Below are 26,176 nucleotides of genomic sequence, written 5' to 3'. Positions count from 1 at the left end.
GATTTGGGAGGTGGGTGGGGAAGGGGAGTCCTTCATCGATCAGGGTTGCGTACTACTGGGAAACCCACCTCTGGGGGCAGCCTCCCACGGGGCCAGGAGTTCGGTGTAAGGTGTGTGTGCGCACGGTGGTGCAGAAGGAAAGGAGGGGAGAGCCCTGAGGCTGGCAGTCCGTGCTGCCTTACAGGCACTCTGATTTGTCAGGATCAGCATGTGCAACCCTAGGGACACTGGAGGCCAGGCTAACACTTTCCAAAGCGACCACGGACTTGTTGGGGATTTTTGGCTGCCTCAGTGTTGGGAGTTCATGAGCTGCTTTGGACCAGACGCTTCAGAGATGCTGATCATTCACCCTGCTCTCTGCTTCCAGCTCCACAGGGTCTCATCTCAGGTTTCCTTATGTCTCGAGCTTGCTGTGCCTCAACCAAGTGTCCTTGTCCAGTATTTCCTTCTTGTCCTCCAGGCAGTAAGGGTGAGGACACGTTGGCTTCCTTTGGGAACAAACAAAGCTCAAGTGTTGGCATTTGAAAGCAAATTAACAGCAGACACCTTTCAGCCTTGCTAAACAGCTAGAGTGCTGCAAAGGACAGGCTGGAGGCAGCCCAGCTCTCTCTGCCCTAGCCCTGTGCCAGCATTCGGGGGAGCAGGGAAAGGGATAGAGTTGTCTCCCGGCCAACAGCGCATTCACACTATTGCTGCCGCAGTCAGACACAGGTTGCCAAGGCATGTGGTCAATATGGAGTGAAGGGAAGTTTAAAAATTTTTAAAAAACAGTGGTTTCAAATGAGGAGACTGGAACAGGAAACAGAAATAGGGGAAGGTCATATAGCACAGGCAGAAATGAGGGACAGGAATAGAAACAAAAGGCCCTGGCTTTTGTGCCAGAAACAAGGGAGCAGGTCCATCACTCACTCATGCTAATGACTGCCACAATTAACCTTTGGAGCTCCCTCTTTCAAAGCCCCCTTGTTAATAACTAGGTAAGCAGCTTTTAATAAAAACACTGATGCTGGCACAGCCCTTCCCCTGGCTGTAGGGAGCACGGTGGGTAAACTACTGCTCAGAGTCAAATGGTCCAGGACAGGTCTGAAGGGTGGGCTTGGCAGCCCTGTGACAGCAGCTGCCAGGGTGGGCGAGTCCTCTACGCCAGGTTAGTGACTACAGGTAGCTTTGAGCCACAAGCTTAGCTGCCTGCTGCCCAGGCTGCAGGGGGAAATCCGCATCTCCTGGGGATGAGGTGCAGGAACAGGTTCCTGACAGTGCTCATCCTCTTCCTGGCAGCAGCTTCCCCGTGCCAGTTGTCACTGCTCCTGTTCCGTCTGGGACCTGGAGCCAGACTGTCAGGTTTCACTTCAGAAATGAGTAAAAACCCTCTCCTCAAAGCATCACCTCTCCTGCTAAAGGAACAAGGAGGTTGTGCCTTCAGTGGGTGGAAATGGAGCTGGACCACCACAGCCTGTGGCAGCATGGCATAGAATCATAGAATAGTTTGGGTTGGACGGGACCTTAAAGGTCATCTCTTTCCAACCCCCCTGCCATGAGCAGGGACCCCTTCCACCAGCCCAGGCTGCTCACAGCCCCGTCCAACCTGGCCGTGAGCCCTGACAGAGAGGAGGCAGCCACAGTTTCTCTGGGCAGTCTGGGCCAGGGCCTTACCACCCTCATGGGGAAGAATTTCTTCCTTGTAGCTAATCTAAATCTACCCTCTTTCTGTTTAAAAGCATTATCCCTCGTCCTGTCGCTACGCTCCCTGACAGTCCCTCCCTGTCTTTCCTGCAGGCCCCCGTGGCGGTAGTCATCAGTTAAAAGGCAGGCTTGGCCAAGGTTTGGGGGCGGGTTAATGTTTATTCACCATGAGGTAGGAAACGCTATTTCTTCCACCTCAGGTGTGTCTGCTGGCCCCAGCCTCTCTCAGTCTTTACTGAAGAAGAGGTTAAACCTGCAGCGTCATTACCGCCTGCGCTGCGCAGCTCGGCGTGGCAGCACCAGCGTACCAAGCTCCGCTGCCAGCCCAGGGCCCGGGCCCGCCGCGGAAGCTGCGTGGAACACCAGGCTGAACGCCCACTGAGCCGCGCTGCCCGCCGGGACTCGTAGTCCGGCAGCCGTAGGTGGCGGGCGGCGCCGGCGCGTCGCTTGCCTCGGTCGGTCGGTCCGTCGGTCGGTCTGCGGGGCGATGGCCGCCCGCTCCCTGCGGCGCTTCGGGACCGTCCTCTCCCTCGGCGGCGCGCCGCGGCGGGGCAGGTACGTGAGGCGATGGAGTGCGGGAGGGGGGCTCGGTGCGAGACGTGGCAGCGCCCCGGGCCCGGGCCCGCCGCCGCGCCTCGTTGGCTGCGCCGCCGTAAGGCGGTGGCGCGCCCGGGCCCGGGGCTCCGCTGGAAGGCCGCCGTCTTCCCCCCGGAGGGCTCTGCTTCGCCCCTTGTGAGGGGCACGCTGCCGGCCCTTAGCTCCTGAGAAGGCCTGGGACAGAAACAGGCCCTGAATCAGTAAGCTGTTTCCTGGAAAAGTAACATTTTGAGGGAAAAACCGTTTTCATTTTTAGGGAAGAGCGTTTCTGTGGTCAGTAAGTCATGTTGTGAGGTTTTCCTGCCGTTACACGTATCCACGGGTGATTTCTGTATCTCCTCTTGCCCATCTGAACCATTTATTCATGAACTATATGTTTAATGTGCTGCTCAGGTTTTATTTTTGGTAGTGGTGCAGCACCTCTACTTTCAGTGTGTTTTGGGTGGTCGAGAGAAGAGGGTCCATTTAACTCTGTCAATATTTAGACAAAAAAAACAGTGTCCAGTCATATTTTTGGACATTGTGGAATATGGCTTATAAAAGTGAACTCTGTAACAGGTGCGTTGGTTATTTGAGTGAAATGGGGGTAGGTGAAAAGAAAAAAATCAAAATGCATGTTAATTTATCCTAGACTTTTTCTCTGGGAGGGAAAAAAATTTCATTCACAATTTCATTACAATAAAATAATTCTGCAGCACGTAATAGAAGCATCTGTGTTTGTGGCCAGGTGAAATGAAAAAAAAGTCAAAATACATGTTTGCTTATTCTAGATTTTTTTTTTGCCTGGAATTAAAACTGAAAAGACCACTTAAACGCAATAAATAATTCTGCGGCACAGAACAGAAGCAACTGTGTTTGGGACTAAATGTAAAGATGCGTGTCTGAAAGTCCTTCCTCTTTCATGTGCTCATACGTGTGTGAAGACTGCTTTGCCCCTCTCAAATTGCGCACCGGGTTTGGAGTAGGTGACTTTGTCCGGTGGGAGCTGCGCGGGCTGCTCTGTGGAGGATGGCCAGACCCGGTGTCGGCATGAGAGCCACTCGCCCTTGTGCCCAGGTCCTGCGGCCGTGCCTGCGTCGCAGCCGCTCGGAACAGCCCTGCACGGCGAAGCAGTGGGTGCTGGGGCCCAGGCACCCGGGCCACGCGCTCCTGGGGGACTTCTGGCGCTGGACTCGCCGGACCCTGGGAGCCGCGGCCCAGTGCACAGCCACCCTGCACTAAGGTGTGCCGCACAAGCTGGTTCTCCAGTTTCATCAGAGAGGAATCCGCATAGGATAAATCTCTGGTGTCACTCCCTAGTGAGACAGCACGGGTAGCTGGGGGTTATTAGGAGATGACCTTCCAAAGCATGATCACCTGAGCTAAAACACCAGTGTGGATGTTTCTCTGTATCTCTGCACTTTTGTGCTTTGTCATGTGGATTTGGGAGGAGGAGGAGCAGCAGCAGGGAGTGTTTAAGGAGAGATGGGGTAGGACCCTTGTGCTCAGAGGGAACGTGACAGGTTGGGGTGGTCGGATGTTATGCCTGTGCTCTGGAAAGAGGTGATACTATTGTTCTGACCACAGGCACCTGTTCTCATCATTTAAATTCTAATCTTTAAGGACAACTGGGTGAAACCATATGGATACAATCAACTTCTCTGCTACATCTGTTTGGCTTTCTGTGACATCAGTTTGTAAATCTTTTTGTATGACCAGCTTAGTTGTATAATCCCTTCACACGCTCTGGGACTTCCACGTGTCTGTCACTTCAGGATGTGTCAACTTCCTCCAGTGGGATTTCTGCCTATTTTTAGGGCAGCTGTGATCACGACTGTGTTTAGAAGATGGAGCACAGTGCAGTGGACAGGCTGTAAATAGCACTTACTCTTTTTAGTGGAATATTTCTTTCATCCCGAAGGAAGAAGTAAAGTGAGCGGCATTTTCAGTTCTGCATAATAGTCCTTCTTAAGAATTCCCTTTGGAGTCAGTCTGTATTTTTATTTCTTGCCTACAACTTTTAAGGCAGGCTTGTGTGAACACAGGTGGTACCTGGGGCATTTCACTGCACTGGGGAGTGTTCTATGGCTTGGTTTCACAAGCTGGAGAAAGGACTTCATGCAGGCAGCGCTCAGCTTCACGTAGGCAGGTCCCTGTAGCTGAGGCACCAGCTCATTCATGCCTCCTTCCTCCTACACACCGCCGAAACGCACCCATTCCTGTAGTGCAACTCCCTTGCAGGGGGAAGTGACTCGCTACTCTTTGCTTCTTGGATGCAAAAGAGTTAACTCATTTGTATACCTTTTTTGAGACATAGGAGTCTAACCTGTGAAGCACCTAGCAAGACTGCTTTCTCAGCTGCATTTCAGGTTCTTTGGTTCATCTGTAGCATAGGTAATTTCCAGGCTTGCAGCACTTCAAAAGAAATGGGAGATGATAAAGGACAGAGCTTGTAGTTGGTGCTTGTGCTTCCACGGACATACCTTTTATTTACAAAGAAAGCTTTACAGTGGTTTAAAGCTTCCTGGATTGATTATGAAGGCATGGTGAAGGGGGTCCTCCTCTGTCCTCACTTCTGATTTAGTCGACTTTCTATAACTTTGAAAAAGTGCTATGTTAATCAGTCAACAGCACGAATGTGACCAGCATCTTAAAAGCCATTCAAGATGGGGTCTCGTGCCCCAGAAAAATCTCTCTGCAGCCAGGGTTGAGATTTGGGGATTTCTTCTGTCTTGGTATTCCTGGAACACAGAACCAGGGTGGCTGGGCAGCTTTTTGAAAAGAGCCTAGTGACAGCCCCTTGCCTGGCTCTTTAAAGATTAGTGTGAGGAACGTCCTACTCCAGAGCACATGTACATAGCAAAAGCACTTTTAGACTTGTTTTTGGCATGTAATGTGTTGAAAAGGAGCAGTTTGACATACACATTGTGTTTTAAGTACTCACTTGGTAAAAAATTTTATATGCAATTATCTTCAGGTGGGAAAAGAAAGCTTGTCATTAGTGTTGTGGGACACATAGCAACCTCGTGTTAGAGATAAAATGAGGGAATATCTGGGCAGCTAAGCAGGGAGTGGTAGGAGATGCTTGGTGGTCTTTGGGCAGATATAAATCTCTTAAACTGTGCTTTGATCATAGAGCTGAGTCAGTCTAAGCCCTGGCTGCCACCCAAAGGGGGACACCGCTTGCCTTACCCGTATTCTTCCTCCTGCGTCTCAGCAGGCTTCATGTGTTTGTCTTCTCTTTTGTACTGGCACTTGCACTCATCTGATTTGTCAGCAAACTGATTCAGGGATACAGGCAGAACAGTCTTTTTGTTTTGTAGGGTTAGTTTTCAGCTGGTTTAACTCCCTGAATCTTCGTCCTGCACAGTTCCAGTACTGGAATAAGGGGAGCACACCTGTCACTTCCCGTTGCTGCAGTAGACTCAGCATAGCTGCCTGCTGAACAACACTTGGGTCTCATGACCAATTTGATAGACCCAGAAACAAAAGCTGTGCCCTTCTCCGACATTGTACACGGGCAATACAGCCTTGCTGAAAAGTGAGGGAGCTTAATGGTGCAGGCCTGGTAATGTGAATTTGGCTATATTGATTCTGGGGCCTAAGTTAGCGTCTCTGTGCAGTGTTGAATTGTGCTGTATACACACAGAAGTTTGAGTCGGTGCCGATGCAGTGATTTCTGGGCTGTGCTGCATTTCACTTGGTAGAAGTGCACTTAGTATATACAAAACCCTCTGTTAAAGGGGATGTTGAAAGCCCTGCTCAGAGGAAGAGCCCAGGTGTTCCCAAAAAAGGAGACACCCTTCCTTGTTAAGCATATACTGAAATGTTTCCTGAATGGAGCTGGTTTGGCAGTAAATTGAACTTTCTGCTGCGAACTCTGTTCCTGGTGTAAGGCGTGAGAGGGAGGTGGGCTGAGGCTTTAGCCTCATGCTGGCAGGAATGAGTCCTGTCTAGGTCAGTTTGTAAAAGCAGGTGTTGGAGGAGGAGGAGTGAAAACTCTTGGTTTCACTCTTGGAGTGACAGCATTAGTACTGCAGGTGAAGAAGGGCTTTCTGGAAAAGAACGGAAGGAAGTGAAAAATATTTATTTTTCAAAGTGTCTAGCATACTGGTTTTGATCATCTTTTGACCAAACAGTTTTCAGACAGACTTCTATTATCTAGTTTTCAAGAAACCTGTGAGTTTGTTACAGTATAGAATAGGCTGCTGAGCACCTAGGCAGCGTTTGTACAGCTCAATCCAATTATCTGACATTCTGGTTGTTTCATCATTTCATCTGCAAGTTGTGGAGGCAGCCTCCTGAATGAGCTTCACCTGCTGTTCTAGCATGAACCACTGTCAAATGTGCTTTTTAGTTGAAAAGCGTACTTAGGATGAAAATGTCTTTGGAAATACGGTAGGCTTCAGCACTTGAGGCTTGGGTTTGTTTGTGTTTTTTTGCCTTTGTGACTCTTTCAATGCCAGTAGAGATAAAAACAATTGAAGTGCTTAGAACTTGTTTGAGAATACTGGGGCAATCTTCAGCTGACATGTTCAGTCCCTTTTCCAAACACAGCTAACTGTGCTGTGAAGGTCCTGGCAGAAGGCCTCAGAGTATTTGGGCTGCGCACAACTTGGTCATGTCTCTGACAGTTTTTTTTGCTTTCTTAGCTGTTCTTTGTGCAGTGGACTTGAAAGCTGGGTACACTCTAGCGATTGCTACTTTGCAAGAAGAACTGATTGGCAAACAATTCAAACTCTCCTCCTCTTCACTCTGTAGGAGGAAAACTGAATACACCAAGTACTATGTCTATTTGCACCCAGGAGAACAAGCAGGTCAGAGCGTTGGAGAGTTGGATCCTCCGTTAGCCAGCAGTTTGAGATGTGTGTGTGTGTGTCTCCTTGCTTGTTTAATTGCTCCACAGAAATCCACAGCCATTCCAGTGGTGTGACTTGCCTTTCTGCAGTCACTGTACCATCTTAGGTAGCAGGCTAGGCTCTGCCTGCAAATCTTAAGTGCCACGGGTTTGCAGATCATACTGAATTGTGCTCAGAACATTTGGGGTTTTTTTAAATAACTGTAAAGACAGCTTTATACTACCTGCCTCCTTTTCAAGACTATCTTGCAAAAGTGTTTCTGAAGTGTATCATCCAATATTGACCACTTGTAGGGGGAGGTTGGCAAAAATGCAATCCACAACTTGTTTTCCTGTGAAAATATGACTCTTTTCAAGGTATGTTAAAGAAGTGGTGTACAGCCTCTGTAGTGACATGTGAGTCTAAAATAAGACATCTGTATCTGTGTTTCTGTGCTAGCTGTCCATGTGTTCAGAAAAGAGCTAAAATTTTGTCTGGAATCCTTTTTTAAGAGAGTCTGCATTTAGTAATGGCACTGAACTAGAATTCTTCTTTTTGGCCCTGTTGTTACTTAACTTTCCTTCTTTGTCACTAGTTTGTATTTCAGGGGGTCGCCCTGTGTTTTCAGCACTGCAGCTCAGCAGAGAAGTACAGGAGATGAGTGTGGCCCAGAAGATCCCCGTGATGAGCCTAAGCATCCCCTTTCTGACTGTGCCTTAGAGCACAAAGCCATCAAATTGGAAGAACAAGTCCGGGATTTAACTGTGAGTATGCTGCTGGTGGCATCATGGTGTTTTTCGTTCAATCCCGATGACTTGGTCTTGTCTTTCAGTCCTAGTTTTTTGCATAAGCTCTGTAACATGCACACAACAGCGGTGGGCTATGGCAGCCTTCAAAACAGCTGTGCTCTAAGTGTGAGAGGGTGCACTGTGAAAGTACAGTCTGCCTTCCCCAGAAGCATCATCTGTCAGTAGTATCTAGGAGCAAGGCACTGATAGTATGATCCTGGTAGGCAAAACTGTATATTGGAGATGGTCTGGTCAGTTTTTTCACAGCATTGGACAGAGGGAATGGCAGTAGCTTTGTCCTGATTAGCATCACATATTGTGTCGCACCAGATCCAGATTGTCCGAGAAGGGAAGTCCTCTTTAGTGACAGCGATGTGGTGGAAGTGGGAGGGACCCTGTTTAGGGACTTTGAAGAACAGATGTGACTAAGGAGAGGATTGAATACCGCAGCACCAGGCAATTCTGGAGGTAATTGCCTTAAGAACACTACTGCACCAGGCAATAAATCAGTTGTGTGCAGATCTGTAGCTGAGACCACCAACTTGCCTGCTAGAGAAAGGAGTGTCTCAACAGCCGCAGTGAGTCATGCGAAAAGCAGCAGCCTGACAATGCGGTGTTCAGTTGAGCTACACCCTGAATGCTTCTGGCCCTCACTTGGGTCTTTTGAGGGAGCTGCAGTTGTGCTGATTACTCAGACTTGGGTTTGCACTTAATGAAAATGCAAGATCCCAGCACAACCTTCTGACGTGAACTGAGCTCTTTTTAAAGCGTTTCTAAGGGGTCAGTGACTGTCAGAAAATGGGTTTTACCTCCTTGTTTGAAGTCGGCTCTTGCTATTGTGATTACAGGAGAGATACCGGAAAGCCTTGGCAGATTCTGAGAATGTCCGGAGGAGAACGCAGAAGTTTGTGGAAGATGCCAAGCTCTTTGGTAAGCAAAGTGCGGCAGAGCTGTGTTTACTGCAGTGGCCTGTCTGCCTGAGCATAAAATGCTGAACAACAGCTTTTCTGTCCCCCTGTCCTGCCCTCGTTCATTGTAAAATCTGGCATGATGTTTGGCGTGGACTCTTGGTGTCTGGGCTTACTTGCTATTTTTTCTGTATGTCCAGCTGTGTCCTCTAAGGTTTACCTCAGTGACTATTTTGTGATTTTTTTTTTTTATTTTTTTTTTTTAGGCACAGTGCAGTTGTGTGTAGTTCTGCTGGCTTGGTTAAAATTACAGGCTTTTCTGTATGCTGAAAATTGGCTACGGCAGGGTGTATTTCACATTCTTAGCTGTATCATCAGGTTGCGATCTCCTTTACTATATTAACAGCCTCTTCTCTTCTGCTCTAGCTTCTAGGAGGCAGATCCTGCCTGGGACAAAGGTTGTCAATTCTTACATCAGATGGTCTTTAAAACCTCTGTAAGAAATATTTTACCATCAGTGAAGTGAGGTGGATTTGTGGCTTTGGCAACAGAGGCAGGTGAAGGGGGACGAAACTGCTGTTTAATCATTGCACTCCACCAGCAACATCTCTGAGAATGAGAAACTGTTATTCTCCATAATGCATGAATCTCAAGGAGGGTTTTTGTTAGTTAATTCCAGAAGCTTTGAAATTAGAGCTCCTGTATTTTTCTTACAGTTCTACCCATTGTGCTATAAAATGGCTGTTGAGATCTGAGCTAATCAGCACCGCTGGTTTTGAGATTTTGGGTTTTTTCCTAGCTCTTTGAATTTTAGATGCGTTATGCTTCAGATCTGAAGAAAAATTAGGTTCTTTATTAGAAGTTGCTCGTGGAGTGAGGCACGGGGGTATATAAAGTGTTGAAACAGACTCTGGTGCAAGAGGAAATGGTTGGCAATCAGTCTGCTCTGTCTGCTCCTTTGTTGCTTCTCTTTCATGCTTCTTTGTACATGTTTAAACATGTATGTACAGCTATAGACAGCACCAAACTATTGTTTCTCTTTCTATGTTTTCCGAATGTGTCTTTCTGGTAAGTGAGTTATGGCACCTATGTAGCTGAGAGAGGCTTGTTTTCCTGAAATTTCTGCACAGTGTAATACACCACTTCTGGAAATGTATACAATCTAAACCCATTTTTCTAAACGAGAAAAACTGCGTGACTTTTTCATGACCAACCCAAGGACCATTTTGTCCAGTCCTTTCACTGTAGTTTTAGCGTATGAATAAAATTGTGGATGCACTTCATGTATTATTTTAACTTCCCCCCATTGTGTTTGCTCCCTGTGTGCATGGGCATTTGTGTGAGTTGTTGGCCAAAACATTTTTTTTTGTGGGACTGTGTGAGAGGGTGTGGAACAGTGTCCTAAATGACAAGTCATAGTTGCAAGAGTTTTTGGAGTGAAATACTAGTGCTCTGCTTTGTCAGGTATACACTCTCACGCGCTCTCTCTCTGTCTCTGTCTCTCTCTCTGTCTCTCTCTCTCTCAAACTGCTGTGACTTTGCCTGTTACTGATACTGTAGCTGTGTATGTTCTGTAAATTGCCTTTCATTTACTTCTTGCTTCTTTGTGCCTGTAGGGATCCAGAGTTTCTGCAGAGACCTTGTGGAAGTAGCAGATATCTTGGAGAAGACTGCTGAGAGTGCCGCAGAAGAAGCGGAGCCTGCTATTCCAAATCCAACCCTGAAGAAAATCTATGAAGGCCTCTCTCTCATAGAGGCCAAATTGCAAAGTGTATTTGCCAAACATGGCCTTCAGAAGATGAACCCTGTTGGTGGCAAATATGATCCATATGACCATGAAATAGTCTGCCATGTACCAGCCGAGGGAATGCAGCCAGGCACGATAGCTCTGGTGACTCAGGATGGCTATAAACTCCATGGTCGCACTATCAGGCACGCACTCGTTGGCGTGGCAGTAGAGTCACAGGAATGACATGGGCTTACCCATTGGCATCTGGGACCTTACTGAGCTGAGGACCCCTCAGCACTTGGTCGCAACTGCAGCTGCATGTGTTTACTTATTTATTAAGCTAGGTTTGTATTGTATGTTGGCTTCTTTATAATTTGTGCAGTCATTTTGCCATTAATTCTAAGGTACTTGTATATTTAATAATCATTTTTGGAGTATGTGAGTAGTACTAGGAGTCCTGCTATGTGTCAGAAATGTGGCACTGTAGTTCCTTTCTCTGTTGCTCATTTCTCCTTTAAGACTTGTATGGGGAAGAGGAGAGATATGAAAGAGAAAGGGAAATTCTCTGAGAGCTAAGGAATCTTGTCTCCCAGTTCCATCTCTTGAGACAGACTCCTGCAGCGGCCTTGAGGAAAGTAACTTCTCTGCCTCAGTTTCCATGTCTGTATTAAGGGAATATAATAATACTTATTGACCTACCTCACAGGGATGTGGTGAGGCTTTTTCTTTGCAAAGCACTCGGAAGAGGAAAAGCCCAAAGGGCTAAGTAGTATTATCAGGCTAGTTTTGGTGTCTTCCCTTGTCTCCAGACCCCTCAGGTGTGGATGAAGATTATCACTTGAAATGTCATTTAGGGGCAGCTTTTTCATATGTCATTTCAGGAAAACCATCCTGAAATAATGAAATCTCTGTCATGCTACAGTTGCATAGGGATGAGGTTTTAAAGAGAATTCAGTTGTTAGGTCAGACTTTAACATGTTAATATTTGTATTCCAGGTAAAATTGCAGCTTGCCTCCTTGTTCCTAAAGGTAAAAGAGGGAGTAGTGGTTCTTGGTGGAGCCGGAAGACTGTTCTCAAATCTCTCTTTCTCCAGCCAAAAAGTGTATTTTAGAGGAGAGTAATCTCTCTTCCCCGATGGGTATTTGTGCAGCTTTCAAGCGTGATAAACTGTATGCTCTTTGTTGCAGCTGCTGGCAAAGTGGAAATGTGCCCTTAAGCAGCAAATCTGGACTGTTTTGTTTTCTCAGCTCTCCAATAACGGTACTCAGATAACACTAACTTCCAGTTCACATTCAGATTCTACTTTTGTGTGGTCATAGTAAATATTAAACCTTCTGGGTTTTGATGCAAGGAGAAAAATATTTTCTACTAAAAGTCTCAAGTGCTCTTGAACCAATTTTAGCAGCGGTGACAAGAGAGCAAGAGAAGCAGAAGGCTGAGGAAGTGAAAGCTGACCTCAAGCCGTCCTCTTAGTTGGAGGTATGTTGTTGTCGCAGCATGGCATACATACTTCCCAGTGGTGCTTTTGCCTGGAAGTCCATTTATCTGGGCTGAAAGGATGCAGTCACTGAGTAAGATCAGAATTTAACCCTTTACAGATCAGCGAGCACTATAATGACGAGTTATATAAACCAGCCTGTGGTCTGCACTACACAAAACCAAGGCAGGAGTGGTTGTTTTGAGGTTGTTTCTTACTGATTCATTAATTCTTGCCTTTTTACTTTCTGGAATTGGATCCGTGGCCTGACAGTTATTTGAGATCCACTTCCAAAAACTCTTGACTTGTGGTGGATGCCACCACTCGTTTGGAAGACAGCTTATTCTTCTCCCATTCCTTTGCAGGCTGCAGTCACATAATCCTTTTGTGGTGGTCTTCAGGATTATCACAGCCTTCAGTTAGCAGCTATTGACAGTCTTTCATCTGGGGAGATTATGTGCAGCTAGTTCGTTGTTATTCCAGAATTTTAAGGAAGATGCACATTTCTAATATGCTCCGTGCAAGCTGCTTGAGTGACAAGCTGTATATGGGTGACTTGGTAGTTGATACTTTTTGAAGTGCAGTTTTCTGCCTCTGTGTAGTTAGGTTTTCAGGCAGGTACTTCAGATTTCAACCCTGAAACAGTGCTTCATGGCAGCATTAGATCACTTTGAACAGACCTCTTGTTCAGTGCTCTTGTTTTATCACGTTGCTGGAAATTTCAGAGATCTACAGGACTTCCTGTTCATTGTATTGCTGGTCTAAGTGCTGACTGGGTCACACCGGGTTACACTATTGCTCAAGACAAAGAACAGGTAAAGTAGGGAGCATGGCAATGCAAGTCTTGCTGTTCTGCCTCAAGATTGTCTGCAGCCTCTTCTGAAGAAACTGTGTCCTCAGCTGGAAGGAGCGGTTGGGTTCTCTGCTGCCTCTTCGGCCCCTGCTGTGTGAGCTGGGTCTTCTTGCAATATGAGGGGAAAGCTGGCTATGGAAACAAAGCTTGAATGTGAAACTTTATTTATAAGGAGCTAAACAAAAACAAAGGTATTGTACACAACAGGTAGTTTTCTGTCACAGAAAGGCTGCAACTTGCCTGTGCCGGACTGAAAAGTAGTGTGTGACCAGAAGTGATGGGATCCAAGTCCTCTTTAAACTGACCCACAGAGGCGCTTCACTGTGAAAGTATACTACAGCTACTTGGTCCACTTTTGGACTATTTACTAGGCCTGCCTGTCTCCTTAGCTAGTATTCACCCATTTTTGCCTTAAAGAAATACCCTAAAATGCACTCCAGACCTTCTGTCTGTAACAAGAGGTTATTGATTCGGGTTGTGTATCTCACTTTCACCAAGGCGCTGTTGTGTGACTAGAGCAGGAGTCTGAGGGATCCAGTTCCTGTGCAGTCTTTCTCACCCTCCCACGGGCCCTGTTTAATTTTGGACAAGCGATTTTCCCAGATCATGCCGCAGTTTTTTTCAATCTGTGAAACTTCTGCAGGATCTTATCGGTCTTTTATGATGATTACTGTAAGATGTCCCCATTGCTTAGAGGCTCTCTTACAGAAGTTACCAAAGAGATAAATACTGTAGCTGTTATTTGTCCTAGTTTCTGCTTCCTTTGAATGGTGAAGTGAAAATGAAATAGCTGAACCTGGATTCCATCACAGAATCCAGCTTTCCTAGGCAAAATTTGATTCTCTTGCCTTTCAAGCACACTTAATGATCTGTTTTATCATGGATGAAATTGTGTAAGGGTGGAGTGAATTTCTCCTTTGTAGGTTCTTGCTCCCTTATCTGCCCTGTTTGTGTAAGGCTTACACACTCAGCATGATGGAGCAGAGTCCGCATTGGTGCGGTTCCGTTGCACTCTGCAGAGGTACACCAGAGAGGAGACTGACCCCTGAGCGTTTTCTCTCCAGTCACTTTATTGAATGACTGTTCCATAAAACACAGGAGTATGTTAGCAGGCACAGAACAGCAGAGGAGCGGAAGTGTCACGTACGTCGTAGTCATTTCCACTCTGTTTGCCCAGCCATGAACTGAGGAGCTTGAGCTGGGAATGCAGATGACTAGATGAGACATGCATGTGATGGTGATGTGTGGACCTGCATTTCCACTCTCGGGAAGCAGGCAGCCCCGCTGTACATGGGTGTGTGTTTGCCTCGTTCTGTGACCTTGCCGTACCCCATCAGTGGGACATATTTGAGTTGTACTCCTGGATGAGCCTCCAGTGGCACTGTCTCATGAGCACTGCAGCCTCTTAACTCTGACCAGGAGCCATGCCCAATGTGAATGTTGCTTTGTGAACCTTAAATTCTCAGTGCTTCATCAGCAGAGCTTCTGTTGAAAGAGACAGCTGTGATAAATCAATAGCTATTAGCAGTCCTTTGATTTTTAAAAAAATTTATTTAAGTTTTATATTGTGAATATTGTAGTATTTTTTTATTTTAAAGCTTGAGATGTTTTGATATTACTTGCAAAGTCAGATGAAAAAAGCATTGCTAATCTCCAAAAATCGAAGTCGATTTAGTTGGTGAAAACCTGTATGTATTGTATTTTTTTTGTTTTTCTGTGCTCTTTGTTTACCCAAAGGTTCTGGCTGTACAAAAGACAAAGTGTGGGAATGGTGCAAATAATTGACAATGACATTTGAGTTAATGTTGGAAAGGGCTGATTTCCTTTAGATGTCCAGATACTGTTCGTTTGCTAATTAAAAAAAAAAAAATATTGCAGTTGCTTCTTTTTCTTTTTTTCCGTGTCCCAAACTGCCGCTCCTTCCAACTGTTGCTTTAATTGGGTGGGACCGTGTATTGAAAGGTTTCTTGCTATTCCTGAGCTGGTTGTCTAAAATAAAGGCTATAGTCCATGGCAGCAGAGAACTTTGTTTAACATGTTATTAACCATCCTTTATGTGGGCTCCAAGAAACGCGCTCATGCATGCGTGTCATCTGTCCTCACAGAGCTGGGTTGCTGGGGATTTCTGCACTGATAAACTGCCTGGGTGTGGTGTTCTCTGGTCCTTCTGTGCCTGCTTCTCTCTCTGTTTCTAGAAGTCCACTCATGCACCATTGTGTAGAGAAATGCTGTCTGCCAGCCTTCAGTGATGGTTCGTTCTGCAGAACTCTGCTAACAGTTGAAATCTTGATACCTGGTTTTATTTTTGCCATTCTGTTCTCTCACAGCTCCGCTTTGCTGTATTTTTGCCCTTTTGTGCGTCGTGTGTTGTAGCAGGCGTACTGTATGGCAGCTCAATTCAGACGGCTTAATATGCAGAGGTAATACGCTTGTGGTATCCTCAGGTGGGTTATGATTCCAGGGATTTGTTGGAGAGAAGAACAGGCTTTTTCTGTAGAGGTGTGATTGTAACAGATCGCGTTCTCCCTTCGCGTGTCCTCTGCAAAAATAACTGGGCCTCCGTTCCTGGTTTTGCCTTAGTCTCATAACACTTGGTGCCATGTCCTTGGGTCTTGTTTGCCTTGTTCTCCTGAGGCTCTGTATGCCCCTGGGCATTTCTCACGAGGAAAAAACCTTTGCAAAAGACCATTTACAGATGGCCTTTCTGGGGCGAGGTCTACGTTTTTGTGCAGAAGATCTGCCAGCAAAATGCCCTTGTGATCGCAGAGTTCATGTCCCATTATAGGGGCTCTTCCTCACTCTGCCTAAAATGCATGGGCGTTGCTCGGTGTTCTCTGATGGCATTGCGCGGTGTTTGCTCACCAGGTGAGACCAGGAAATGCTGCTCCTTGCTGCTGCGTAATTTCTGGCTCTTCTGTTTTTTCTCTGCAGGAGCAGTGAGAGCTGAGAGTTTTCAAACCACAGCCACCCCTATGTGTTGGAAAGCATAGGAGCTTGTGAGCAAGGGGAAGAGCATTTTGCTGATGGCACAGTATTGCAGAACACCTGCAAGGAGGGTATGGTCTGCTATGAGAGGCAGGCAGTCGGGGGCGGTACTGATTCAGACTCCTAGGAGCTCTGCTGTATGTACAGCCAGATTTCTTGTCGCCCACAGGCATGGTGAAATCAGGCTGGTTAAGTAAGAGCTTGTTAAAACTTGAGGCACACTGCAGAGATATTTGTGTGCTGTGTTTTAAGCTGCTTTGGGGAACATTGTCTCCCTGTCCTGGTGGGTTGATATTGCCCGTTATAAGGACTTGGGTGAGCTGAGCGGTGGTAGTTTTTGTCTGTGCCATCCCAAAATGTTCATACCTGAGTTTCTGGGTTGTGCATGCTGCCCCATGCAGGAACTCTGCTGTGAAGCAGCTTATGGCTGGGGGAAAGAAGGGGTCCTGTCTTTGTGTGGTGTTTCTCCTGAGATGAAGTTCAGATGACGGATTCCCAAACTAAATTTTGTTGCTTGGTACGGAGCCAGCCCTGGGCTACAGCAGGCTCTGGGTCTGTAATTACATGTCCTACCTGTTCCAGAGTTTTCACTCAGTCTTTGCTATCCTTTGTAATCCAGGTAGCAGCAGGCTGCCCCATGGGATCCCAGCAGCACAAGCTGCTTGCTGTCGGGCTCCATGTTTTGCCCAGAGCAGAAAGCGCAAGCAGAATCTTGAAATGCCCTTGCTGATGCATGAGCCACATGGGATCTGGCCTGCTCCCCTCAGCCACTGTGCCTTCACCCCATGCGCAGACTGAGCACATGGAAAACATGCTGCGGCAGCAGCTTGGCCCAAGTACTGCCCCACGGCACAGCCCCCATGGCGCAGCCCCCCGCACGCTCGCCACAGGAGAGAGGTGGTGCCAGGGGCAGCTCCTGGGCTTGGGCCCTGGGTTCACCGTTGGGTTGGTTGTGAGCGGGATGCTGCCGGGCGTCCTGGTAGATACGCAACCGGTGTGTGAGGAGCAGAGGGCCCCGAGGGTCCTCACTCTGTTCGTGAGCCACACCCGCACTGCTGGATGCTGAGGGCCTCCTCCGAGCCTGCGCGTCCTTCTCCGAGGGCGAGTGCTGGGAGGTGAGTTATCGCGGGGCCTGCTTTCGTACCGCTGCTGTGCTGCGGTGCCCTGGGGCCGGGGAGCAGCGCGAGGCTGCGGGCACTCCGCGGGGCCGACGCCCGCTCCCCCGCCCGCGCCCGCCCCGCTGCTCCTCGCCCCGCCGCCGGCGGACGCGCGCGCCCCGGGCCTGCAGCGCCGGGACCGGCCCGGCCCCGCCGCCGGGAGCGCGCCCTCCGCCCGGGCCGGCGCCGCTGCCGCTGCCCGGGCGGGGCGGGGCGGCCGCGGGGGGCGCGGGGCCGAGCCTGCGGTAAGGGGCGGGCCGGGGCGGGCGCTGCCTCCACCCGCGCTCCGCTCCACGCCGCGCCGCCGTCCGCGCCATGGCCGCGCCGCCCGCCGCGCTGCTGCTGCCGGCCCTCGCCGCCGTCCTGGTCGCGCCCGCCGCCGCCCGCGCCCCGCCGCGCAGCATCGGTAGGAGCGGGGGGGGGGGGGGGCGAGCGGGGCGGAGAGGGGAGGGGGCACCCGGCCACCGGCGGCGGCGCCCGGCCTCGTCCCTCCCTCCCTGCCTGCCTCCGGGAGTGGGAGAGGGGAGCCCCGGCACACCCCTCCGCGGCGGGAGCAGGGAGTGCTGCGGCGCATCCCCTCGGCACCCCCGCTGGCCCCTTCCCTCCCCGCGGCCGGGCAGCCCGGGTGTCCGGGCGAGGGGCAGCTCGGGGTGCGCTGCTGACCCCGCTGCCCTCGCCCCTTTCTGCCGGCAGCCGTGGTGGGCGCCGGGCTGGGCGGCTCGGCCGTCGCCTACTTTCTGCAGCAGCACTTCGGGCCGCAGGTGCAGCTGGACGTGTACGAGCCGGTGGGCGTGGGCGGGCGGCTGGCCACTGTCACCGTCAACAAGCAGCAGTACGAGAGCAGGGGAGCATCCATCCACGCCCTCAGCCTCCACATGCAGGACTTCGTCAAGATCCTGGGTGAGCATGGGCACCCCAGCGCTTGTATGGCCTCCCTCCCTGAGCCGGGGGCCTGCACCCTGGGGCCGTGGGGAAGGCTGCTTCCAGCCCACCTCGGCACCCCGGGTACGCAGGGCCCCCCTTGCTGTCTCTGCGCCCCAGCCCTGTTGTGCCCTGAAAGAGAAAGGGACAAGGCAGCCCAGCAGAGCATCAGAGCGAGGGGTAATGGTGGAATTAGTGTGTGGGAGGGGGTTCACAAAATCCCAGCAGTTTGTCCCGGCCAGCAGCATGTCAACTCCATGGGATGCCCCAGCATGCAGGGTCTGGCTGGGGTCCCAGTGCCCTGGGCTCTCACTCCCTGATACTCTTCCAAGAGCATCTTTGCCCACATTTCCGCCGCGACGATGTTCGGCATTGGCCTTTCCCAGCAGCCAGCCAGCCTCAGGGAGGTGTGTGAGCCTGGCGGGGCTGGGGCCCCTCTGCTCCCTGCAGGCCTCAAGCACCGGCGCGAGGTGGCAGGGAAGAGTGCCATATTCAGTGGGGCACACTTCATCCTGGAGGAGACCGACTGGTATCTGCTCAACCTCTTCCGGCTCTGGTGGCACTATGGCATCAGCTTCCTACGCCTGCAGATGTGGGTGGAGGAGGTGATGGAGAAGTTCATGAGGTAGGAGAGCCTGCGGGGCTGGGAGGATGCAGGGGGTCTTCCCTGGCACTGGATCATCACCAGGGGCCCTGTGCTCCTGTCCACTCCAGGATCTACAAGTACCAGGCACATGGCTACGCGTTCTCCAGCCTGGAGGAGCTACTGCGCTCGCTGGGCGGGGATGCCTTCATCAACATGACACAGCGCTCGGTGGCTGAGTCCTTGCTGGAGGTGGGCATCACACAGCGCTTTGTGGACGATGTCATCGCGGCCGTCCTGCGCTCCAGCTATGGACAGTCGGTGCTGGTGCCCGCCTTTGCAGGTGAAACTAGTGACTCACTCTCCTCCCTGTGTGACTTTCCTTCCCATGGGCAGGTTGTTGAGCCACCCTCCTCTTCCTTTCCCCAGGAGCCATGTCGCTGGCGGGGGCCCAGGGCAGCACCTGGGCAGTGGAAGGAGGCAACAAGCTGGTGTGTTCGGGTCTGCTGAAGCTGACCAAAGCCAATGTCATCCCGGCCAGGGTGACGGGCATCTTTCTGCACAGCTCGGGTGAGCCTGGGCACAGGGTCTGCTTTGGGTGCTGCCAGCCTGGGCGTGGGTCTGGACTCACTGGGACGGGAGGTGGGTGTTGGCAGCACGGGGATGTCAGAGAAGGGAGGGAGCATTGGGAGGCTGGAGAGCATCCTGGTCCTGGTAAAGCATTTGGGCGAGAGCCCAGGGGCCTGTCTGTCTCCTCCCCTTGTCTGGTCCAGCGGGGGCCCTGTGGTACAGATCTCAGCCTTGGAGTTCCCCTCCCTCCCTCCTGAGGTCCCTCAGGTCTCTTCTATGGCCCCATCCTTGATGCAGGCTTGCTTCCCCATCCACCACAGCAGAAGGGCTGGATAGCTGGGGTTTGTAGGGTGGGCTGCTCTGTCCCAGTCCTCCTTGCTCCACTAGGCTGGGCTTCTCTGGAAACTTTTTTCCACAGGCTTGATAAAACCGTTCATTCCACTGCCCTAAAGAACCAGCAACTCAAGATAACCACCAAATGCTATGGTCCGGTGCTGGTGTGTACTGGAAAACCAGGGGATTGAGGCTGTGCTAGAAAAAAGGGGGCTAGGGCAATACAGCTTGGAGCTCAGGGCTACTCATAACTGTCCACCATCTCTTTTTCAGAGGGGAAAGCCCTGTACCAGGTGCACTACGAGGGCAGTGAAGGCCAGGGCTCAGTTTTCTATGACATGGTGGTGGTGACGACTCCCCTGCACCCCAGCAGGAGCAACTTCACCTTCAGAAACTTCGAGCCGCCCATCGCTGACTTCCCCGGCGCCTTCCAGCCCTCTGTCACCTCTGTGGTGCATGGCTACCTCAACTCCTCCTACTTCGGCTTCCCCGACCCCAAGCTCTTCCCCTTCACTAGCATCCTCACCACCGACACCCCTGACCTCTTCTTCAATGCTGTGGACAACATCTGTCCTGTCAACATCTCAGCGACTTTCCGTCGCAAGCAGCCCCAGGAGGCTGCGGTGTGGCGCGTCCTCTCCCAGCAGCCACTGGACAAGCAGCAGCTGAAGACCCTCTTCAGGTCCTACTACTCGGTGCAGGTGACGGAGTCGCAGGCATATCCCCGCTACGACTCCGCCAAGTCACTCCCACCCATCGTGCTCCATGAAAACCTCTTCTACCTCAGCGGCATGGAGTGGGTGGCCAGCTCCATGGAGATGATAGCAGTGGCGGCCAAAAACGTGGCCCTGCTGGCTTACAACCGTTGGCATCAGGACCTGGAGAAAATCGACCAGAAGGACTTGATACACAAGGTGAAGACCGAGCTGTGAAACCCAGGGGAGGCGGTGGGCCAGGAGCTTCTGCGTGTACTAGTGTACTAGTGTTCTGGTTTCGGCTGAGATAGAGTTAGTTTTCTTTCTTGTAGCTGGTGTAGTGCTGTGTTTTGGATTTGGGATGAAAATAATGTTGACAAGCTACTGATGTTTTTAGTTGTTGCTAGGCAGATAAGGATTTTTCAGCTTCCAGGTGCACAGGAAGCTGGGAGAGGACACAGCTGGGACAGCTGACCCAAACTGGGCAAAGGGGTGTTCTGTTCCATATGGAGTCATACTCAGTATATAAACTGGGGGAGCTGGCTGGGGAGCAGCGGTCACTGCTCAGGGACAGGCTGTGTATCATTCATCGGGTGGTGAGCAATTGCATTTGTGCACCACTTGTTTTGTGTATATACTATTATTATTATCTCTTCCTTTGCTTTCCTATGAAACTGTCTTTATCTCAACCCATGAGTTTTACTTTTTTTTTTTTTTTTTTTTTCCCCCATTCTCCTTCCCATCCCACTGGGGGGGTGAGGAGTAAGCGGGCAGCTGTGTGGTCCTAGTTGCCAGCTGGGGTTAAACCATGAGAAGTAGCCTGGGCAGTGTTTATTGCCTTAGGGACACCAAGGGATTTGGGGCTGGAGGAGAGGGGATGGGCCGTGTCCCGGGTGACTTGAACATGCTTCACCTTCAGGAATGCAGTCCCTGCCCAGTGTTGCTGCGTGTGTGTGCAGTGTGCCTCAGTTTGCCTGTTCCCCCTCCCCAGGCTCTACTGCCTTTTCCTATGAAAAGAGGTCACTGCGCATCTGTTTTTTGGAGGGAGCTCAGGGGGCTTCCAAGGACGAGGCTGGCTGGTGCCAGCAGCAGATGGGCGCTGGCTCTGGGCAGGGTCCTGCCTGCCAGCAGGCTGCCTGGCTCCTGCTCTGCCTTTGCTGCCTTCTTGGCTGTGCCCCTGGGAAGCTCTGTGGCAGGGCTGGGGCAGGAGGTCCCATGGCCTCTCTCACACCGTGCACATGTGGAGCCCAGCCCCCTTCACTGGCCTGGCACCCCGGGGATGGGCGTGCAGGGTGGGAGAGGTGCACACTGCTGGGTGCTCCCTGTTTCCAGGGGTGTCCAGGCTTCCCTGAGCCTGGGGCTCAGCCGTGTTTCGGGGGGCAGACGAGGCTCGCTGGGAGAAGTCTGGGCAGCACCCATGCCTGGGCCTGCAGGCAGGCAGGGGTGGAGGGGCAGCGCGACAGCCAAGGCGGGGCGTGGCTCAGACGGGGGACAGCGATGCACTTTATTGAGGACCTCAGAAACTGCCCAAACTGTCCTCCACTTGCCCCGCTCAGCACAGAGGAACTTGCAGGGGAGCGCTGGGGAGGAGCGGGCACTTCCGGAGCTGCCGCACCGATGGAGCGAGCACAGGCAGCAGGGGCTTTGGGGAGGGAGGAGGCTGGATCCTGCCCAGCCAGCTGGATCTGCTGGTGGCTGCCTTCCTCTCTCCCGCAGCCCACCCTGCTGAGCTCCCTGGAGCTGAGGGGGGGTCGGGGTGGTCTCTCGCTGAGAGGCTGGCTGCATAGCTGGGTGTCCCTGAAGGGGCTGCTTGGGCTGAGGCTGATGGAGTCTGCAGGGGGATTTCGGGGAGCTCATGGAGCTGCTATCTCCTTGCACAGGGGCTCTCCTTGCCCTGACGCTTGGCCAGGCAGCTCTCTCCCAGATGGCTGGGCAAGCTCAGGAAGCAAGAGCAAGCTGGTTAGATGCCCACGCATGGTTGCAGAGCTAAGCCCTGCAACCTCAGAAGATGCAGGTGCAGCCCACAGCAATGGTCTCCATGACCATCTGATACTTCTTGTGACACTTCTTCCCAGAGGGCTTGTGCCCAACCTCACCCGGCACCTGGCAGAGCAGCCGGCGGACAGGCAGCCGGCTGTAGATGGGAATGCTGGCCATGGTGCGGTCCTCCTGCATTGTGAAGGGGTTGATGCAGCCGGTGCAGAGGCATCGGGCCTCAGGGATGTCTGCTGGGATCCGTGTTGCGTCATGGTTTATGCTGGAGGAGAGGGACAGCAAGGTGAGGCTGGAGAGGTCGTGCGGTGAGTGGCTGGAGACAGGCAGGGCAATGCCTCCACAGGGCGAAACAGGGTGCTGCGTCCCATCGCACCCCCTAGCAGCCACTGCAGCCCTGTGACGCTGGAGCCGTGGCCACCACAGCACTTGCTGGCACGGAGCCACCATGCATGTCCCTGAGGTCCCTGCCCCAAGCTCACCTGTAGGCCCAGGGGGACAGGCTCCTCCGGTTGGATCTCCAGAGCCTCAGGTTGACCTGGCATTTGGTGTCTCCTGGCTCGGAGCTGTTCCTCAGCTGGTGTACCATGTCCTGGATGCTGCGCTCGTAGTCTGCCATGGAGGTGTAGGAGTCGTCCAGGGCCCAGGCCAGCGCAGGAGCATCTGTGGGGGGCCGTGTCGGGCCCCTTCTCCTGCCCTTCGCTGCCTTGCTTTGGTCCTTCGCTTCAGGGACCAGGACCATGGCAAAGGTGAAGATGCAGAGGAGAAGCTGAGGAGGAAGGAGGGTGGTGTGAGGCTGCCCAGGCCACAGGGCTGGCATGGAAGGGGAGCTCTCCCACCTCCTGTGGGTCATCGGGCTATGGCAGGACCACATTGACTTTGAGGTGGCACACGCAACCCCCAAAGGGCAATGCTGGCCTGTGGGTGAGACCCATGGAAGCACACGAGGGCAGTTTGCAGGGGTGGTGGGCACACGGTCATGGTGAGCCCATAGCCCAAGCCCCAGCTGATGTGTGTGGCTGCAAAGCCCCTTGCCCAGGTCGCAGCTGGCAATTTGCCTTGCCCAAAATGCCCCTGCATGTGCTGCCCGAGCTGTGCCCAGTCCCCTCCCTGCCCATCCCGGGGTGCCTGCATGCTGGGAGGGATGGGAACACCCTCAACTCAGGCTGTACCTGGGCAGCCTCTGGTTTAAAAGGAGCTTTAGAGATGAGACAGTCAAGAATGGGATCTTTATCCAAACCCTCCTCTCCTCTCTGTGTTCCAAGGACGATGAGAGAGAAAGAAAGATGCTTTTTCCTTTCCTTCTCCCTCCGGTCTCGCAGGGCCGAGCTCCTGTGTGCTGACACCCGGCAGGCTGCCCAGCAGCGAACAAAGTTGCTCTCTGTAGTCCTGTTCCCTGTTATTGGTGTCCCTGCAGCCAGCCGCAGGCAGCCCCGCACTCTGCCTGCTGTCCTGCAGCCCTGCCTGCTATCCGTAACCCTTCCTGCGGGTGTGCGGTGCCCCAGGGCAGGGACCGCTCGGCCGGGGCTGTTTGCCCTCTCCGGTGCCGGACCGTCCGGTCCAACTGTCGCAGCTTTGCTCTCCAAGGCTGTTGCGTCCTCCCCATGCCAGGCGTGGGACCGATGGGCCTGGCAGGCCACAGCATGCGTCTCCAAAGCAAACAAACCCAGGTAGCCACCCATAAACAAGCGTGCAAGTAGTTATATTAAAGAAGGAGAAGAAAGAGTGAGCCCTGAGCCACTGTGCAGTCACCTACCAGGTTTGGAGCCCGCTCCATTGCCGCAGAGGGGCTGCCGGCTGCTGTCCTGCAGTGTGGCTGGCACTGGCGAGCCAGGGAGCTAAAAAAGGAAAGCCCCAGCCCCCGGCTCCGCTCCGGCGGAGGTGTGTCCGGTCCCCGAGGTGCCAGGGAGCCTCGGCGCAGGCAGGGCTGGGGGCCAGCGTGGTCTGGGACTCGGCCACCCGCCGCCTCCCGGGCACGGCCTCCACCTGTGGCCGTGGATGTGGATGGTGGCGAGTCCCCTCCAGACCGGGCAGCCCCGAGGGGCTCACTGGGCAAAACCCTGCCCTGGCCAGGGGCTTCGGGCTCTGGTGGTGCCGGCAGCGTGGTCGCAGCCCTGCCCGGATGAGGAGGGACATGGCTGCTGGTCTGGGAGAGCAGGGGCTGGAGGGAGGGCCGGGGGTGGGCTGTGTCCTGCGCTGGCAGCAAGGTGTGCAGGGAGCCTGGGGCTGTTCTGCTGTCCCTGTGGGGACAGCTGAGCACCTGCCGTCATCCGTGTGCCACCACCAGCTCTGCTGTCCCTAGAAGCCACCAGACCCTTCTGCTCAGCAGTGAGATGATGGCACCCGTCACTTCCTGCACGCCTAGTCTGTCTGTCCCCAAACCCTTCCCCTCCTGCTGTCCTCGAATCTGTCCCCAACCCCTGGCAGTGGGGACACACCAGCTCTGCTCACCGCTGGCCTGAGGGCTGGGCCCCAGAGCTGCAGGGTGGTGAGTGTTAGTGGTGGGGTGGTGCCCGCGCCGTGCTGCTCTGCCTGCCGGGGGCCGAGCATGGGGATGCAGGGTGCTGTGGTGGGGGAAACTGAGGCACGGGAGGTGCCGGCTGCGACGCCCCGTCCCACGGACCGGGAGAAGGGGTCTCTCTCGGGAGGGGGCTGTCGTGGGCGTGGGCCGGGGGCTGCAGCAGCCCGGCATTGCAGCTCCCCGTCCTCGCTGTTCCTGTCCCTGCAGCCGGGCAGCCGCTCTGCCACAGGATGGTGCTGTCCTCCACCCAACCGCCCGCCAGCCCTCCGTCCCTCCCCGCTGCATCCCTCCTCCGCAACTTTCATCCCTCCTCCCCTCCATCCCGCCTCCCCTCTATCCTTCCTCCCCTCCATCCCTCCCTCCATCCCTCCTCCGCAACTTGCCTCCCTCCTCCCCTCCATCCCTGCCTCCATGCCTTCTCTCCTCCCTCCATCCCCCCTCTTCCCCTCCATCCATCCTCCCCTCCATCCATCCTCCCCTCCATCCCCCCTCCTCCCCTCCATCCCTCCTCCCCTCCATCTCTCACTCCATCCCCCCTCCTCCCCTCCTTCCTTCCTCCCCTCCATCCCTCCTCCCCTGCCAGCCCCAGCCAGCCTCGAGAGGCAGGGGTGTCCGGTGCCGCTCCCCATGCTCACAGACAGCAGGGTCTGCCTTGCTGCTTTGGAGGCTCCCTTTATATGGCTAGGGCTGCTGCCCCTGCAAGCTGGGTGGTTCGGGAGGGGCTGTTCCACCTCTCCGTGGTGTTTTCTGTCTCCTATTTTGCCCTGCCGCTCCCTCCCCGGCACCAACAGCTTTCATGGCGGCACTGGATGTTGAGTTTCCCTCTGCCTCCTGACTCATTGTACATCCCCAGCGGTTTGAAGGCCCTTGTACTTTGCAAGGGCAGTGGGAAATTTCCACCTCCTTTTCCCAGCTCATGAACTGGGCCTCTAGAAAATACCGCAAATAGGGTAAAACTCACTGCCCCTCTCCTCCCAGTCCTGCCGTCCTCAAGATGCAGCAGGGAATGCAGCCCAGTTGCTCCCACCCACACGGGAGCCCCGGCCCATGTTAACATGCCCAAGGACAGCCCCAGCACTGCATTTGGGGGGCTTTGCCATCCTCTCGGGTGAGGTCTGATGCTGTGCACTGAGCATGGTGTGTCCCTTTTGTCACCTCAGGAAGCCGGCAGAGATGTCCTGGCCGTAGCAGGGGCCTTGCAGCCGCCTGCCTTTGCTGCACCAGGCAGTGCAGCAGCACCCAGCCCTCTGCCACCAGCCTTTTCTGGGGTGCTGGGCCAGCCCCTGCCTGCACCCCAGCAATTTCACCCCCTATTCCACAATCCCCCAGGAAGGGCCAGTGAGCAGCCCTGGGCCCAGAGTGCCCAGAGGATGCTGGCCGCCTGCGTGTGCCACAGCCGTCTGCGTTGTGTCAGCGCTCGGCAATGCTGTTTACACATGAGAGAGGCTCAGAGGCATCTGCGCCGGCAGCCAATTACCCAGTTTTGATCTTTTTTGGTGAAAAGGAAACCAGGGCTTTTCAGACATGGCCAAATTTGATAAGCTGGGGGAGGCGTGGGCGGGCAGC

General features: G+C 52.8%; 3 protein-coding genes across 4 annotated transcripts; 2 read left to right on the top strand and 1 right to left on the bottom strand.

Moving 5' to 3' along the window:
* The first annotated feature begins 25 nt into the window (after positions 1–25).
* Positions 26–14,726, top strand: GRPEL2 (GrpE like 2, mitochondrial). Its single transcript, XM_075442016.1, has 5 exons — positions 26–469; positions 1,884–2,238; positions 7,693–7,861; positions 8,734–8,815; positions 10,410–14,726. The coding sequence occupies exons 2-5, from the start codon at positions 2,171–2,173 to the stop codon at positions 10,763–10,765; spliced, it is 675 nt and encodes a 224-aa protein (XP_075298131.1). The 5' UTR covers positions 26–469; positions 1,884–2,170; the 3' UTR covers positions 10,766–14,726.
* Positions 14,727–16,938: 2,212 nt separating this feature from the next.
* Positions 16,939–20,774, top strand: PCYOX1L (prenylcysteine oxidase 1 like). 2 transcript variants are annotated; one of them, XM_075442029.1, is made up of 6 exons: positions 16,939–16,953; positions 17,689–17,895; positions 18,367–18,541; positions 18,631–18,842; positions 18,929–19,069; positions 19,676–20,774. In XM_075442029.1, exons 2-6 carry the CDS (start codon positions 17,871–17,873, stop codon positions 20,332–20,334), a joined length of 1,212 nt encoding a protein of 403 aa, XP_075298144.1. In that variant the 5' UTR covers positions 16,939–16,953; positions 17,689–17,870; the 3' UTR covers positions 20,335–20,774. The 2 variants fall into 2 exon arrangements, with proteins under 2 accessions (XP_075298144.1, XP_075298143.1); XM_075442028.1 differs by lacking the exon at positions 16,939–16,953 and adding an exon at positions 17,311–17,401.
* Positions 20,775–21,597: 823 nt separating this feature from the next.
* On the bottom strand, positions 21,598–23,908 carry IL17B (interleukin 17B). Its single transcript, XM_009935786.2, has 3 exons — positions 23,846–23,908; positions 22,572–22,858; positions 21,598–22,354 (listed from the first exon to the last, which is right to left on the bottom strand). The coding sequence occupies exons 1-3, from the start codon at positions 23,864–23,866 to the stop codon at positions 22,099–22,101; spliced, it is 564 nt and encodes a 187-aa protein (XP_009934088.1). The 5' UTR covers positions 23,867–23,908; the 3' UTR covers positions 21,598–22,098.
* Between the last annotated feature and the right edge of the window lie 2,268 nt (positions 23,909–26,176).

The sequence above is a fragment of the Opisthocomus hoazin genome, chromosome 23 (assembly GCF_030867145.1).
Source record: "Opisthocomus hoazin isolate bOpiHoa1 chromosome 23, bOpiHoa1.hap1, whole genome shotgun sequence".
In the NCBI taxonomy this organism is placed as follows: domain Eukaryota; kingdom Metazoa; phylum Chordata; class Aves; order Opisthocomiformes; family Opisthocomidae; genus Opisthocomus; species Opisthocomus hoazin.
Note: the sequence above shows the minus strand (reverse complement) of the source record. Positions and strands in the feature narration are given on the sequence as shown.

Bases quoted from the DNA above. Each gene is read 5' to 3' on its own strand.
- GRPEL2 (XM_075442016.1), top strand. From the start codon at position 2,171: ATGGCCGCCCGCTCCCTGCGGCGCTTCGGGACCGTCCTCTCCCTCGGC. The intron at 7,862-8,733 runs GTGAGTATGCTG...TTGTGATTACAG, and splicing joins AACAAGTCCGGGATTTAACT to GAGAGATACCGGAAAGCCTT. The intron at 8,816-10,409 runs GTAAGCAAAGTG...TTGTGCCTGTAG, and splicing joins GGAAGATGCCAAGCTCTTTG to GGATCCAGAGTTTCTGCAGA.
- PCYOX1L (XM_075442028.1), top strand. From the start codon at position 17,311: ATGGCCGCGCCGCCCGCCGCGCTGCTGCTGCCGGCCCTCGCCGCCGTC. The intron at 17,896-18,366 runs GTGAGCATGGGC...TGCTCCCTGCAG, and splicing joins GGACTTCGTCAAGATCCTGG to GCCTCAAGCACCGGCGCGAG. The intron at 18,542-18,630 runs GTAGGAGAGCCT...TGTCCACTCCAG, and splicing joins GTGATGGAGAAGTTCATGAG to GATCTACAAGTACCAGGCAC.
- IL17B (XM_009935786.2), bottom strand. From the start codon at position 23,866: ATGGAGCGGGCTCCAAACCTG. The intron at 22,859-23,845 runs GTAGGTGACTGC...CTTCCTCCTCAG, and splicing joins TGGAGCGGGCTCCAAACCTG to CTTCTCCTCTGCATCTTCAC. The intron at 22,355-22,571 runs GTGAGCTTGGGG...CCTCTCCTCCAG, and splicing joins CTGTCCCCCTGGGCCTACAG to CATAAACCATGACGCAACAC.